The following is a 14,092-nucleotide window of genomic DNA, read 5'->3' as shown; positions in this document are numbered from 1 at the left end:
TGTATAGACTTAACCAGGGCATTCTTTTGGTTATGCACGATGAGTTTCAAATCACAGCAACTTGCGAACAGTGTGTGTTTTTTCATTGATATTGTTTATTATTCATAAGGTTCATAGTACAATTATGACAGGAAATTCAACTAAATCTTTATCTTCGGATCACCAACACATCAGCGAACAATGATTTCTCAGGTACATTTTATCTGAACTGAAAGTTTGCTGGCGAATATTATTAAGCAATTGAGAAATCATAATATCAATGGTGAAAAAAAATGGTATACAATTAATTGCATTAGACATGTAAATTAAGGGAGCATTCTGGTTACTGCAATCTACTTCCGTATGTACATTATTGTATCTTCCATCACAGTCAAAACAGGTGTTCTACATATTGGTCAGTTTAGCGGTTTTTCGACAATTTGTTCACAATACCACCAACGATTTTTTATGGCAATTTTTCTGGCACAGAAATAAGTTTGCAGCAAAGGAACAGTAAAAACATTAGTGCCTTTTAGAATGTTGCCGCTGTTGAGTTAAAATACTGATGTTGACGGAAGGAGCTGGGTAGTGCCGCTGCTAGTGCCGATTACACCCACGAATGAAACTACATTTTGTATGTTGTAACAGCATGTACCTTTAGGGCAGCTACGTATAAAAAGGTTATATTCAAAATGGTCTATGACTTCGTAGAAGTCATAGACCATTTTGAATATAACCTTTTTAAAATTCAATAGTACTTTATATTTCCAAACAATAAGAAACGCAATCTATATTACTAATCTATATGTCCAGGGATATGGACATTGTTCTTCCTGAAGAAGGTCCGATTTGTCTTGATGTATTGATCGTTACCCATCATCTACGGTAACAATTACCAATTTGGCAAATGTCTGAGAAGGTCCAAGAAATCGATTATTCTATATAGAATTATTTTTGCTCTATGTCCCATGGCATGGAAAACCTTACTCCACTCCTTTTCAATATAATACAGAAATACAATAAATACAGATAACAATGATACAGAATCATGGAAAAAATATTTGGGCTCACCTCTGTGGGTGGCCTTCAGTATTATTTTATTAAAATGAACATAAAAACACATAAATACACATAAAAAAGCAAAGATGAGCGGCAAAATTACGCCCATCCAAAACACAAAAATACACATAAAAAGGCAGAGACGAGCAGCTTTACGCTCATGCAAGTATGACATTATATTTGAAAATGTATCAGTTGCTTAGATAGGAGGGAGGGAGGGAGGCTTTCGTTTTCAAAAACAGTCACTCTAGTTCATTTTTAAACAAATTGTACTAGACTCTAATCAAATTTTTTTAAAGATGGCGACAGTGAATTTTTTTCTGATGAAGATGTGGGCACTAATGACCAATCAGGTTTGAGCTTTAACCGCTGACCTGTATGCAATACCAAAGGAATGTTGGCGGATCCCAAGCTATGTATCTGAAAGATTGGTGACGTGACAAAGATGTGTTTGTTTGTAAACAACTTTTTGTCATACAGGGCTAATTTCGTTTAATTCATAAATGATATGAAGCTACATTATCAGAGGACGACTCTTAAATCGTAAGTACTTTTACTGAATATAAGAGCTATTTTAGACCCTTATTAAATTGTCAAGGCACTTTCATAAATAATAAAACTAATTTTACGTTTTGAAAAACCTTGCTTTATAGTTTCCATACGTGATTCAACCACTTTCTTAAGGTCATCAGTTTGAGATACAATGTAATTCGCATGTTACCTTACGTAGACTTTTAAAATAGGTTGATCTTCCGACTTTTCTAACAAGAGACCCATGGGCAATAACACTCACATAACTATTTTTCCATGAAGAATCGGATTCTGATTCTGAGACACTGTTTTGTCCAGGCTGTCAGTCGAAAGGTGATACATCTTTGGAGATGATAGGGTATTATACATGTAGTTTATGGTGGTACATTCTGTTGTTTAACCTGAATCGGGATGTAGTTTGTAAGGCCCAGATAGCTTGAAACAACTTACATTTTGTATTTTGTTTCCTTAGTTTGTTTTCGGCCACCTACATATGTATATATTGTCAGAGACTTATATACTAAAGTTAGTATATAGATCTCTGATATTGTACAGCATTTCTGTGGCTACAAGTATGATTATATTACTGAAGAGTGTGTTAATAGTTTTGAAGAAAAATCAAAAAATAAATGATACTATCAATTCTTTGATATGTGCTTTTATGGCCGATATTATCCCGAAGTGGTCGATAATACCCAGCATATTATATATTGTTGATTAACTCTGAAGGTTATCTCAAGGTCATACAACGTCTGTGCATCCAGTTGGTCAATAAATATGGCTCTTGGATTAGGCTATCTGATCATCGATGCTTGAGTAGTATATGAAAGTGTAACTCTCGGATGCAGTGAATTTACCCTTAAATGGTCGATAATACCCCAGTGTGCTCTATTTACAATATATTTCTAAACACACTTCCTGTATAAATAGCAGTATAACTATAATAAAGCACTAGCGGAGTAAACACATATAGCAGGGACCCGGTAACATAGTAGAAAATTATATGGCATGGGTCTGACTACAGAGTAAAAATTATATGGCATGGGTCTGACTACAGAGTAACAATTATATGGCATGGGTCTGACTACAGAGTAAAAATTATGTGGCATGGGTCTGACTACAGAGTAAACATTACCTGGCATGGGTCTGACTACAGAGTAACAATTATATGGCATGGGTCTGACTACAGAGTAAACATTATATGGCATGGGTCTGACTACAGAGTAAACATTACCTGGCATGGGTCTGACTACAGAGTAACAATTATATGGCATGGGTCTGACTACAGAGTAACAATTATATGGCATGGGTCTGACTACAGAGTAAACATTACCTGGCATGGGTCTGACTACAGAGTAAACATTATATGGCATGGGTCTGACTACAGAGTAAAAATTATATGGCATGGGTCTGACTACAGAGTAAACATTATATGGCATGGGTCTGACTACAGAGTAAACATTACCTGGCATGGGTCTGACTACAGAGTAAAAATTATATGACATGGGCCTGACTACAGAGTAAACATTATATGGCATGGGTCTGACTACAGAGTAAAAATTATATGGCATGGGTCTGACTACAGAGTAAACATTACCTGGCATGGGTCTGACTACAGAGTAACAATTATATGGCATGGGTCTGACTACAGAGTAACAATTATATGGCATGGGTCTGACTACAGAGTAAACATTACCTGGCATGGGTCTGACTACAGAGTAAACATTATATGGCATGGGTCTGACTACAGAGTGAAAATTATATGGCATGGGTCTGACTACAGAGTGAAAATTATATGGCAGGGGTCTGACTACAGAGTGAACATTATGACATGGCAGGGGTCTGGTTACTGGGTAGATCATTATAATATGACAGGGGTCTGGTTACTGGGTAGATCATTATAATATGACAGGGGTCTGGTTACTGGGTAGATCATTATAATATGACAGGGGTCTGGTTACTGGGTAGAAAATTATAATACGACAGGGGTCTGGTTACTGAGTAGATCATTCTAATATGACAGGGGTCTGGTTACTGAGTAGATCATTATAATATGACAGGGGTCTGGTTACTGGGTAGATCATTATAATATGACAGGGGTCTGGTTACGGAATAGATCATTATAATATGACAGGGGTCAGGTTACTGGGTAGATCATTATAATATGACAGGGGTCTGGTTACTGGGTAGATCATTATAATATGACAGGGGTCTGGTTACTGGGTAGATCATTATAATATGACAGGGGTCTGGTTACTGGGTAGATCATTATAATATGACAGGGGTCTGGTTACTGGGTAGATCATTATAATATGACAGGGGTCTGGTTACTGGGTAGATCATTATAATATGACAGGGGTCTGGTTACTGGGTAGATCATTATAATATGACAGGGGTCTGGTTACTGGGTAGAGAATTATAATATGACAGGGGTCAGGTTACTGGGTAGAGAATTATAATATGACAGGGGTCTGGTTACGGAATAGATCATTATAATATGACAGGGGTCTGGTTACTGGGTAGATCATTATAATATGACAGGGGTCTGGTTACTGGGTAGATCATTATAATATGACAGGGGTCTGGTTACTGGGTAGATCATTATAATATGACAGGGGTCTGGTTACTGGGTAGATCATTATAATATGGCAGGGGTCTGGTTACTGGGTAGAGAATTATAATATGACAGGGGTCAGGTTACTGGGTAGATCATTATAATATGACAGGGGTCTGGTTACTGGGTAGATCATTATAATATGACAGGGGTCAGGTTACTGGGTAGATCATTATAATATGACAGGGGTCTGGTTACTGGGTAGATCATTATAATATGACAGGGGTCTGGTTACTGGGTAGATCATTATAATATGACAGGGGTCTGGTTACTGGGTAGATCATTATAATATGACAGGGGTCAGGTTACTGGGTAGAGAATTATAATATGACAGGGGTCTGGTTACTGGGTAGAGAATTATAATATGACAGGGGTCAGGTTACTGGGTAGATCATTATAATATGACAGGGGTCTGGTTACTGGGTAGATCATTATAATATGACAGGGGTCTGGTTACGGAATAGATCATTATAATATGGCAGGGGTCTGGTTACTGGGTAGAGAATTATAATATGACAGGGGTCTGGTTACGGAATAGATCATTATAATATGACAGGGGTCTGGTTACTGGGTAGAAAATTATAATATGACAGGGGTCTGGTTACTGGGTAGATCATTATAATATGACAGGGGTCTGGTTACTGGGTAGATCATTATAATATGACAGGGGTCTGGTTACTGGGTAGATCATTATAATATGACAGGGGTCTGGTTACTGGGTAGATCATTATAATATGACAGGGGTCTGGTTACTGGGTAGATCATTATAATATGACAGGGGTCAGGTTACTGGGTAGATCATTATAATATGACAGGGGTCTGGTTACTGGGTAGATCATTATAATATGACAGGGGTCTGGTTACGGAATAGATCATTATAATATGACAGGGGTCTGGTTACTGGGTAGATCATTATAATATGACAGGGGTCTGGTTACTGGGTAGATCATTATAATATGACAGGGGTCAGGTTACTGGGTAGATCATTATAATATGACAGGGGTCTGGTTACTGGGTAGATCATTATAATATGACAGGGGTCTGGTTACTGGGTAGAGAATTATAATATGACAGGGGTCTGGTTACTGGGTAGATCATTATAATATGACAGGGGTCTGGTTACTGGGTAGATCATTATAATATGACAGGGGTCTGGTTACTGGGTAGATCATTATAATATGGCAGGGGTCTGGTTACTGGGTAGAAAATTATAATATGACAGGGGTCTGGTTACAGAGATTCCTCAGTACCTAGAAACTTGCCACATTATGTTTTTTAACATGTGATACATGTATGTTAGTGCCTGTGACGTGGGTGTTACGTAAAGTAGGTAGAGAGGAGAAAAGGACAAATAGGCTAATGCGACTTGAAAGTGTCAATGATAGATATAAATGATCAGCATTCCATGTCTACTTCTGATTGAATTTAGAAACAAGGTATCATTCAGTAAGACTGAGAGCAATGCTATGTACATTGTAGCTCTAAGAATTGAAATGTAGTTTGGTTTGGTTTTTATTTTGTTTAACGTCATTCAAGGACGTGCCTGATTTTTGAGGTGGAGGAAAGCAGGAGTACCAGGAGAAAAACCACCGGCCTACGGTCAGTACCAGGCAATCCAGGGACTAAGGAGATCCCTCAAATAAGGGATAACATACATCAAATGTCAAAATCCAAGATGGCGATCTGTCAGCCATCTTATGTTTTAGATTTGATTTCAAATTAAATGGGCACAACTATAGGCCATCGGGAACCTACATATATACAGCGGGTCAGAATTATCCTTCCAGTACTTCTCAAGAACTAGCAGTAACAATCTTCATCTGTCAAAATCAAATTGCTGTCTGTCTGCAATTTTTTTTTGTGATCAGACTCAAAATTGAATGGCCACTACTAGAGACCAAGAGGAATATATGAAGTTTGAAAAAAATGTTCCCAGTACTTCTCAAAAAACAGTCATAATTATAACAAGGGTTTTTTTATGGACGGAAGGCAGACAAAGAGTGATCTGAATGACACACTATTAATCTGAATGTTTCTGATGTTTTATCGGCCTTGATAAGATTTTTGTAAGATAAGCCCACTAGTCTGCTCAACATTTTGTATTTCGGGAGTGTAACAACTGGCAGTATAATGTGATTGGGTGTCCTGCGTGGTGTTTTCAGCAGTATAGTTCAGTGAGGTAATACTATAAATTTGGCATTAATCATTCATTGTACTTCATCATAAAACAGCAGAAAAAAAAACCAAACTAAAGTCTGAAAGTTTTAAAAGATAATTTTATTCATCTTAATGTTTTCTTAATTAACATTCTAATTCAGTTATAAATACAAAGGATCATTTCATAATGATTTCCAAAGATTTGCTTCTTCAGAAAGATGTATGTTAAAATGAAAATGAAATGCATGTATTCAACAAACAAATTATAGGTCATGTAACACCAAATGAATCGAACATCAATCATGATAAAAATAATATGTACAATTATGGCATTACATTTGAAAATAAAGTCCATAATCTGATTATGTTAATGTTACACTTCTTTTTCAAGCATTTTCTTCATCTTTTTATACTCCGATATGATTTCTTGGTAGTGAAATTTCTCTGGCATATGGTTGAACAAGCGGACCAGGTTGAATCGCTCCACGCCAGGTTGACTATAATACATTGTCATCTGTTTCACTAAAATTAGGGCTTCACTTTTTGTCTGAAAATAAACAAGGAAATCTTTTTTCACATATTTCAATATAACATTGATTTTTACTGACAATTACCTTATGTACAATGATATGGTAATTTACTATTTGAAGCTTTAATACCTAACAAAACAAGAATTGAGGAAGTCTTCATAACATCTTTATCAAGGATTATCTACTCCATTCAGATGTCTGCCCCATAATTCAGATGTTTGTTTGGCCCTCTCCAGATGTAAGTTAGGCCCCCATAATTTAGATGTCTGTTCATCTCCCCTAATTCAGATGTTTGTGTGTCTCCTTATTTCAGATGAATGTCCGGCCCCAAATTCAGATGTCTGTCCGCCCCCCTAATTCAGATGTTTGTTCAGCCTCCTAATTCAGATATAAATTCCGTCCCCTTATTTAGTTGTTTGTTTGGCCCCCATAATTCAGATGTATGTTCAACCCCTAATTCAGATGTTTATTCAGCCCCCTAATTCAGATGTTTGTTCGGCCCCCATAATTCAGAGGTTTGTTTGCCCCTGTAATTCAGATGTAAATTAGGGCCCCGTAATTCAGATGTTTGTTTTGCCTCTAATTCAGATGTTTGTTGGCCCCCGTAATTCAGATGTTTGTTTGCCCCCGTAATTCAGATGTAAATTCGGCCCCCTAATTCAGATGTTTGTTCAGCCCCATAATTCAGATGCGATTCTGTACCAAAACATTTAACATGTTTGAGTACAAGAACATACCTACAATAAAGGTAAAGAGTATCATATATCATCTTTGATATGGTTAAAGTTGACTTATAAAACACCTCGCACAAAAAGAGCAAAAAACATCTTACCAGAATATCACTGTTATACTGGCCAGCCATCAGAACAATACCTGTAAAAACAATGAAGTTTAATATACTTAAGAGCATTTTCTGATTGTTACAATACCTGGGTAATGATCATCCTGTTATATCAAACTATTGTCTTTTAAAGTCATTAATAGAATTCCAAAGAATAATTCTATTACAATAAAACAGAGGATTACAAGATACACTTGATAGTTTCTCATCTTTTGAACTATACCTACAATGCATATGATATTGAATGATGTAGGTCCAAAAACAAAAGATTTCCATTTATGATGGTAAGGACAACAGTAACAGATGTAACAATATGTATATATAAATCGTAAGAAATCAATCGCAACAAGCCATAGGATAGGATATGTATATATATGGTATACCTGAAACCAGCTATGTTATACTGTCTACACCTCAAACCTGTTATGTTAAACTGTCTATGCCTCAAACCTGCTTAGTTTAACTCTATCTATGCCTCAGATCTGTCCATTTTAATTATCTACACCTCAACATACTTAGTAAAACAGTTAAACTGTCTACACCTCAAACCTGTCTACTTAAACTGTCTATACCTCAAACCTGTCTAGTAAAACTGCCTACACCTCAAGCTTCCATTAGTTAAACAGTGTATATACATCACTAATAGGTGATTATACAGTAATGTATACATGTATTTACCTAAAACTGACAATACAGAGAGTATTAAATGATAACAAACAAACACCTTTACTTACATGTATATGTGGCAGTGTTGTTTTTAATGTTTCATTGACATATATTATATATCATTATGTTATATGCACAACGTATGTGCAACGTTTGTTATTTTTATATACCTGCTCTTGTACTCGTCCAACCGGTTTGTCTTGTCCACGTGTCTTAGCTATTTGTTACCTGTGTTATGTGTTGTCCTTGTCACGTGATTGCATGTTCGTACGTGTACCTGTACGTATCTCGCACCGTCACTCGCGCACTGGACAGCGAACTATACAGACCTCTAATATAGATTTTGATTACAATGCTAACGACAGATTTGAAACAGGACTTGTTGAAAAGTAAGTGTCTGGAACGTTATTAGTTTTTGGTTTAATTTCTAAATGTATGTTACCTTGATTCAAAGTAATCTTTATAGATTATTTGGAATATTGATATAAGTTAAAAATCTTTAATTTGGTAAACGTATTATCGGGCGTGGTTCCCGTTTTGCTATTACGGAAACTGTCATTAATGAATAATTTTATAAGTCGTTTGTTAAATATCATATTTAGTTTTGTTGCTTCATTTTTTCAACAGAACCATAATATGTAGCAGAAAACTATGCCGTATGTGTCTAAAGACCCCTGTCAGAGTGATAGGGTAGGTACGATTGTATTTTTAATACTTGTTATTTTTCTCACTCTAATATATTGATGAATTGTATTTTGGATGATATTAATGAATTCTGTCATTTATCATATCTACTGGTTTATAATGTAATCAAGTTCGTAATGTTACTTATAACCGTTACGGGTGGTACATTTTATGTAAGTTCAGTATATGTCCAGTGTAATGTATAGCGTTGATCTTTTATCATGTTTCGTAGTGTTCTTATGTTTTATTTATGTTATAACAGGGTCTTCTTCTGTTGTTCCCGTCGAATAAAGGGATTGAACCGAGAATCGGATCTGTGATGTTTTCATGTAGCATTGAACCCGGCTACATATATAAGGATAAAGAAAAGTTATTTTCCATGTGTCTCATTTGCAATCACCATATTTACATATATATACACTGTATAATGATTGTTAATTTATTAAAACATTTAAAACACAATAATGTTAGTGATATCTCACCTTTTTCTTGTTTAAGTTCCTGGAAATGAGTGAGGGTAAGACAGGACAAGGCTTTATCTTTCTGTGTCTGTAAGTAGAGAAAACATGGTAGGTGTTTCAGGTATAGTTAACATATTCTCTTAACAATGACAATCAAATACAAAATGTGCTATATTGTGTTTAAATCTGACTCAAATAAATACAATTTCTACTAAAATGTAAATCTATCAAATGAAGGATATCTTTTTTTTTATTTTGTTTTGACAAAAAAAAATTTCACCACAAAAGCTACCATGAATTAGAAGTGATTCCTTTACAGATAAAAGTCTTACAAAACATCATCCAAATTTTAATGACTGTAGTCAGATTTGTTCAGTGACATACCTGGTACATTATAAGAGGGGTAAAGTACACATCTTTTCCACTGAACTGTGACAGAATAAACTCAAATCCATCTTGTCGCGGCAATGGATACACAAACTATAAAATAAACAAACTTGTCACTCAAACTATAAAATAAACAAACATGTCAGTGACAGACTAGTACCGTATACATTTCAAGTTTCCAAAAAAATGTACTACACATTACACTTTACAGCACTAATAGATTCCGATGTTTTAAACCTATCCAGTCTATTCATAGTGGCCTTTTTTGTAGATATTGATGATATTGATGATTCAGCATAAGATTAATCAAATTCTGCATCCTGAAAATAGGACAAAACAATGTCAACAACTAATCATTAAAGTAAGAGCTTTCATTATACAAATAGTTTTTATTTTTTACCTGAATTTTGTTTAATATGTACATAGCAAATCAACAATTCAAATATCACTTAGTAGTTTTGTTACAAAACAAGGACAGATATAAACAACACTTGACACCTGACTGAGCCTGAAGCTGTCCTTGTCCCATGTCAAATCATGTTTAATTAATAAGCATTCTAAGCAAAATCACTATAAATTTGCTCTCTGCACAGAACGAAAGTGATCATAACCGGGGCGTTATCCCTTGAGTATTGGGGATGATGTGATACATGAAACATATGTTGTTACAGAGTGGTGTGTTGATAAACTTGTATCTACATTTAATCTGGGTTCCATCTAATTCCATTACACAAAACAAATCAGATCAGTACCATATCCAGTCAGTTATTATACATGTTACTAAAACATTGTATTGTAGAATGTTCTATGTAAGGCTGACATCTATAAATCATGTACTTACCACAGGACACACACGAGCTTTCTCCATTAGATATTCAAAATCCAACTCCTGCAATGTATAACATATTTTATCAATAGAGGGGAGCTAAGTACAGTTGAATATAGGAATCCATGAATTGATAAGAGAAATAACAACTCCCCTCGGACCATTACAATCTTAAATCTGGTATGACATATACCAATAATATATACAGTACTGAATAACATGATTATCTTGTTATAAGAGTAAAATTGAAACTTGTTAAAATATTGTGTATCGATTTGAATTTGTTTTGATTTTATTAGGTATCTTAAATAATTTGTGTTGATTCCAATTCAAATGTAAAATATGTTATAACATCAACAGTATGTATTAATCTTGGCGTTCTTGCCCCAGCTGAAAATTGTACAATAACTTACAATGGTATTATTTTACGTATTTGGTGTAGATAAATGGTCGTACGAGTTACATCTGTGGCTGAGGATGTTACATCACCAAATTATTAAGCTCAAATAACAGCACCAGTTTTTAATTTTTTCAACTGATAACAGGTATTACAAAAGTAAATTAAAGTGAAACACATTTGGTTACCTTGACAACTGATAACAGGTATTACAAAAGTATAAGTGAAACACATTTGGTTACCTTGATAACTCCAAACACACAATCTTTTGATACATGATATTCTTTCCAAATCTGTAACAAAAATCATCATTTTAAACCATTGCTTGTTTGACTTTCAAACTAAGTCTAATATTAAAAACAACTCTCTATATAAAGGACACCTCTCTAGAAAGGACATTTTGCTTTGTCTAATAGGGTTCCCTTTATATACAGGTTTGACTGTACTGTATTCCAATATTTCATAAGTATCCATGACAATTTCTAGGTATGCATTGTTATTCAAGTTTTTAATCATAATATTTGATTTTGATAATAAACACACACGTTTTATATTACCATCTATTTAACACCACAAATAACATTATGTATACACAGTGTAATTACATATTATTATACATTACATGTTCTATTTGTTCTGGAGTTCTGTCCTTCAGCAGGTCAACCTTCATGATCTCATGTAAACTCTGGATAGATTTTCAAGAAAAGAAGATTAGAAATGACAATTATCACATGATTGTACTTATTACACATGCATATAATTGTGTTAACTTTCCTGAACAACAACTTTTTTTTTAATTAAACACATAATTATGATAAGCAATTAGAATCAAAAACATGCAGCAACAGTAAATTTACATCTTGTACATGTAATTTTCATAAATTTATTAGCATCATATAATCATTACTGCTAAACCTTACATATTCACATTGCTTTAGCACTATATTTTTATCAAAATAGAATTAGTCCCTTTTTCTATTATCAGAATAAGCATGACAAATTTGCTTTTGTCATGGCAAAAAATAGTTTATCTTCCATATGCATGCATACCAAACAACTTAAATATCACTGATTCAATGCTCTTTCATCGAAGCAGGAACATTTTTGAAAATCCAAAGCTCTTTCATAGAAGCAGGAACATTTTTGATAAAAGTTATCTGCTATTTGAATGAGTACCTCAAGTGGCACCTGATTAAGCTTGCAGTGCTACATGAAAACATGTATGCATGAATTAAAATATCTGGCAAATATTGATAAGTTATATTATCAAAACAAGATCTATATATCAAAATCAAATCGATTCAGATATAGCTCATTTTAGAAAATGAAAACTTCTAGAATAAGCCTGTTGCAATGCAATATCAAAGATAAATACTTATTTATGAAAACTATAAAATTATTCAATTCCCAGCATGCTGAATGACTTACTTTTGGTGGCCAGCTGCCAGGGATAGCCCCTGTCCTGGGCTCACCATCAGCATCAGCAGGGGGTGGAGCTAAGTCTCTCCTTAACTGCTCAAGCTCAGCTTGTTTTTCTGCCTGCATTTCTTCCAGCTTCTCTTGGAACTCATCAGGCGATTCACTATAACAGCATTAAATATATATATATACAATAGATTTATGATAGATATAGATATATGATAGATAAACAATTAATATTAATAAATCTTAACTTATTGCAACGTAATTAAATTCATGCTCATCATAATTACCTATAAGAATAAAAAATGAATTCAACTGGACCTACAATGTTTTTGAAGAGCTAGTTCCAGATTTTAATTATGCATACACGTGTCTATACGATGAATTTCTACTGAACCGTCAACTTATCAGTGTTAAATTACAACATTATCCCTCTTTTGCTTAATTATTAAACATGTGAGGATAGCATATTCCAATAAATAACACTAATTCCAGTAAATCACATTTAACAAATCAAACTTCTGTTTATATGTAATATGATGCATTTTAGATTAACCTTTGTTTTTGCTTCAGTTTCTGCTTGTACTTTTCAAAGAATGCATTCTGTTCCAAATCATGTGTCTTAGCTGATTGCTTTTGTGCACTGTCACTGCTATACTGTCGCACCAAAGACACTCTTGGTAGTCCTGCTAAATCCATCATGGTTGGCCATCTTAAGCCACATGACGGTGAACAAGTCAGTGTTGGAATTGTTTTACTATTGGAGACAATGCCACTCGCTGAAGAGATGTGGCGGTTAGGGAGACGTGACCAGCAGGACAGACAGACACGTAACAGATTAATCCGAGGCATTACTTCTGTGTCAATACTGTAGTTCATCAGAGTCCCAGCTAACACATTAAGACAATCTGTATGTCAATCTGTCAAAAAGAAGCTTAAGGTTTATCAGAGATCTATAAATTGTTATTAAGATCTCGTTTTATTTGTCACTTAGAAACACATTGATGTCTACAACAAGATGCAATCATAAAATTATATAATCGTACATGAATATTGATATAGCATGCATTAGTGGTAGTAGCTAAAGGTTAAAAAAGTAAGATTATCAGTTTGTCGTTTACAAGGTCAACAATACAATGGATCAACAGTAGTAGGCGGATCCTTTCTATAACAGCACGTACAATGCATATGCTTCCTAGGTAACATGTAGTTTTCAATGTTGGAGGGAATCCAACGTTTGTTACACAAATCTAAGCTAACCATGGTTGTCTGGCATCATTTGTTTTTTGCGTGAGAGACTGTAATCTTATGGTTACGTGTTGTGGAGGGGCTTAGAAAATATCGACATAAGGAGAGATTTTATGACGAGATGTACATATTCTGTCCAATCAATTAAATATAGCCAATGGTTAAATGCTTACAACTGTAAAGTTTCGTTATTTGTCGGCGGCAGCCAGTCTGAAAGCATGTAGAAAGTGTGTATATTGTAGATTAAACGCTTGAATCAGTTCAATAGTAAAACATCGACGAAAACAAGG

The 14,092-nt window shown here is 34.7% G+C and overlaps 1 protein-coding gene across 1 annotated transcript; it reads right to left on the bottom strand.

Moving 5' to 3' along the window:
• Window positions 1-6,439: 6,439 nt before the first annotated feature.
• LOC117325554 (ATP synthase mitochondrial F1 complex assembly factor 1-like) lies at window positions 6,440-14,080 on the bottom strand. The gene is made up of 10 exons (XM_033881858.1): window positions 13,976-14,080; window positions 13,111-13,474; window positions 12,561-12,714; window positions 11,755-11,817; window positions 11,375-11,425; window positions 10,751-10,798; window positions 9,907-10,002; window positions 9,544-9,610; window positions 7,703-7,743; window positions 6,440-6,887 (listed from the first exon to the last, which is right to left on the bottom strand). The coding sequence occupies exons 2-10, from the start codon at window positions 13,431-13,433 to the stop codon at window positions 6,714-6,716; spliced, it is 1,017 nt and encodes a 338-aa protein (XP_033737749.1). The 5' UTR covers window positions 13,434-13,474; window positions 13,976-14,080; the 3' UTR covers window positions 6,440-6,713.
• Window positions 14,081-14,092: the final 12 nt, after the last annotated feature.

This window comes from Pecten maximus, chromosome 4, assembly GCF_902652985.1.
Source record: "Pecten maximus chromosome 4, xPecMax1.1, whole genome shotgun sequence".
NCBI lineage: Eukaryota > Metazoa > Mollusca > Bivalvia > Pectinida > Pectinidae > Pecten > Pecten maximus.
The sequence above is the reverse complement of the archived record's forward strand: the minus strand, read 5'-3'. Positions and strand labels throughout refer to the sequence as shown.

What these genes read in the sequence shown, in the direction of transcription:
- LOC117325554 (XM_033881858.1), bottom strand. Translation starts at nt 13,433, where the DNA reads ATGAACTACAGTATTGACACAGAAGTAATGCCTCGGATTAATCTGTTA. An exon ending in CTGGCAGCTGGCCACCAAAA is followed by an intron (nt 11,818 to 12,560) that starts GTAAGTCATTCA and finishes AAATCTATCCAG; the next exon opens with AGTTTACATGAGATCATGAA. An exon ending in GTGTGTTTGGAGTTATCAAG is followed by an intron (nt 10,799 to 11,374) that starts GTAACCAAATGT and finishes TATACATTGCAG; the next exon opens with GAGTTGGATTTTGAATATCT.